Source organism: Echinops telfairi, unplaced genomic scaffold (assembly GCF_000313985.2).
Source record: "Echinops telfairi isolate 266 unplaced genomic scaffold, ASM31398v2 ScPeMD7_2;HRSCAF=8, whole genome shotgun sequence".
Taxonomy (NCBI): Eukaryota; Metazoa; Chordata; class Mammalia; order Afrosoricida; family Tenrecidae; genus Echinops; species Echinops telfairi.
In genome coordinates, this window is record NW_022103898.1 from 26036632 (window position 1) to 26039797 (window position 3166).

The window sequence follows — 3166 nt, forward strand, 5'->3', positions numbered from 1 at the left end:
GGCCTGTGGTCAGCTGCTGAAAAGCCATTGAAAACCCAGTGGAGCTCAGTTCTACTCTGACACACGCATGGGTCATCAGGAGTGGGCATGAACTTGAGGGCAGCTGGCTTGGGCTAGGTTAGCCTCATTCAAGGGTTACTTGCAAAATATTGACTGGTAAATTATGAAGATGTACAGATGTGACCCAAGGACACTCTGCCAGAGGGTATAATTTAGAAGGAACACCTCCCACCCCACCCCCCCACCCCCCACTAATTGTATTACTTTTACAAATGTGATTTGTGTGATTAGTAATATTTCAACAAGCCACTTAAAATAAAGCCATCTTGTATTCCAGATGTCTCTAAGTCTCATCATTTATGGGCACATCTCTGTGTCCGCAGTCAACACACATCTGAAATGTAGGCAGTACCCTGGGGAGCACCATGATGCAGAGAACAAACATTGAAATCAGACCTGGTTGAAAACTTTCATCTTAATATGACCGAATGATTGAACTGTATGAATTGAGACAAAACGAAGATGGTACCATGAACAGGTTGAAGTGGGAGAGTTGGTTCTGGAATGTGTATAGACTGTTCCGTGAAACCGATGACCTGGTCTGCACACCTTCACCTAAGTCCCAATGGAAAAGTTTAAAACAAAATAACCCCACACAAAACTTTCATTTCTACTTTCATTTCCTCAGACCGGTGACTTAATCTCTCCAGATCAGTTTCTTCATTTGAAAAATGGAGATTATGAACATTTATAGAGGTCTAAATACAGGCATGCACTTATGTAAATATAGTTATGTGTAAGGATAGGGAAATAGATCGATGTACATATATTCATATGTTAAGTATTAAGGTAGCAGATGGACATTGGGCCTCTACTCAAGTACTCCCTCAATGTAAAAACACTTTGTTCTAATAACTTGGTACTTTATGACACTATCACTGAAGACAAAGCGGGTGCATAAGCAAATGTGATGAAGAAAGCAGATGGTGCCCGGCTATCTAAAGATATAGCATCTGGAGTCTTAAAGTCTTGAAGATAAACAAGTGGCCATCTAGCTGAGAAGCAACAAAGTCCACATGGAGGAAACACACCAGCCTGTGTGATCATGAGGTGTCCCTGAGATCAGGTACCAGGCATAAAAAACCCAGAACAAAAAAATCTTATCAATGTGAATAAGGGGGAGTGCAGAGTGGAGACCCAAAGCCCATCTGTAGACACTTGGACATCCCCTTACAGAGGGGTTACAAGGAAGAGATGAGCCAGTCAGGGTGCAGTATAGCACTGATGAAACATACAAATTTCCTGTTTCTTTAATGCTTCCTCCTCCCAACTATCATGACCCCAGTTCTACCTTACAAATCCAGCTAGACCAAAGCATGTACATGCGTACAGATCAGAGCTGGAAACATAGGGAATCCAGGACAGACAAACCCCTCAGGACCAATAATGAGAAGTAGCGATACCAGGAGGATAAAGGGAAGATGGGGGGAAAGAGGAGGACCCGATCACAATGATCTACCTATTACCCCCTCCCAGGAGGATGGACAATAGAAAAGTGGGTGATGGGAGACATCGATCACTGTAAGACGTGAAAAAAAAATTATCAAGGGTTCATGAGGGAGGGCGTTGAGGAGGGGGGAAATGAGCTGATACCAAGGGCTCAAGTAGAAAGAAAATGCTTTGAAAATGATGGCAACATATGTACAAATGTGCTTGATACAACGGATGTATGTATGGATTGTGATAAGAGCTGTACGAGTCCCCAATAAACTGATTAAAAAAAAGAAAAGAAAAATGGAGATTAATGCTGATCTCCAGGAGAGTGAGAATGACGCCGTTAAGGCACTGGACGCATGATCTGTCAATGAACAGCAGAGGCCTAGCAGTGCAGCGCATTAAGCAGTGAGCAAGGCCTGCTGTTCCGAACCACCGGCATCCGAGGGAGGAAGAGGAGGTTGTCTGCTCCTGTCCAGATTTACAGTCTGCGAAAACCTCTGGGGCTTAAGTGGGGTGTGGGGGGCAGGTGGTGGCTAGAAGCGGGGTTATTATTCATATTATAGTCACTACCATGTGTATGGGCTGTAGGGATAGGCGACCGACTTCTTTGTCTCCTTCAGGGCTGCTCACTTGTCCAGGCACTGTGACCCCAGATCCCTTGCCCATTGTCACGATTGTCACCGCATGACCCATGACAAATCTAAAATCTCCAGGCCCAAAGACTGTCGCCCTGGAAAGCTAAAATCAAAGGCACGCAAGCGCCCTTCGACTCGCACTCCCCTACCGGCGGCCTGCTCGCTTCAGTGGGTGTCTTCTCCTGCGTGTCCCTGGGCCAGGTTGGCGCTGCCTCCTGGAGGCCGCCGTCTGGCCGGGGTGTCCCGGTCACGCTTCCGCCATCCCGGCCGGTCACCCTTCAGGCTGGCACCTGGGGAGTGCTCGGCGTGGGCAGGGCTCCCTGAACCTCGGAGCCAGGGCTCCAGGGACAGCTGCTCCGTGTCCCCCGCCCCCAGCTCGGCTGGAGGGGGCCGGACACCTGGAGGACGCCTCCAATCCCCGCAGGGCGCCCCGCCCGCCGCGCCCCCGGCGCCCGGGAATAAGAGCGCGCGCCAGGCGGGCGGCGGGCTGGGCTCCGGAGGACAGACGGACAGACGGCTCACGCGCGCGCAGGGCACCGGCGACGGGGACAGGGACGGCGACGCGGGCGCGGGCATGGGGGCGGCGCGGGGCATCGGCACCTTCGTGGTGTGGGACTACGTGGTGTTCGCCGCGATGCTGCTCATCTCGGCCGTCATCGGCATCTACTACGCCTTCGCGGGGGGCGGCCAGAAGACCTCCAAGGACTTCCTGATGGGCGGCCGCAGCATGACGGCCGTGCCCGTGGCGCTGTCGCTCACCGCCAGCTTCATGTCGGCTGTCACCGTCCTGGGCACCCCCTCCGAGGTCTACCGCTTTGGGGCCATCTTCACCATGTTCGCCTTCACCTACTTCTTCGTGGTGGTCATCAGCGCCGAGGTCTTCCTTCCCGTCTTCTACAAACTGGGGATCACCAGCACCTACGAGGTGAGGGCGCGCCGGGACGACCCCTGGAGGCTCCCCGGGGAGCATTCCGTGGGCGGGGGTGGGGTGGGGTGGGCGGCAAGCTCGGTCACTGGGTCCCAAAGTCTGCCCC

The 3166-nt window shown here is 52.2% G+C and overlaps 1 protein-coding gene across 1 annotated transcript in view; it reads left to right on the forward strand.

Moving 5' to 3' along the window:
- Positions 1-2706: 2706 nt before the first annotated feature.
- Positions 2707-3166, forward strand: part of SLC5A8 (solute carrier family 5 member 8) — a 50825-nt gene continuing 50365 nt past the window's right edge. Inside the window, exon 1 of the mRNA XM_004700359.2 lies at positions 2707-3057. Within this exon, the coding sequence (XP_004700416.1) occupies positions 2707-3057 (351 nt within the window). The remainder of the gene's footprint in view (positions 3058-3166) is intronic.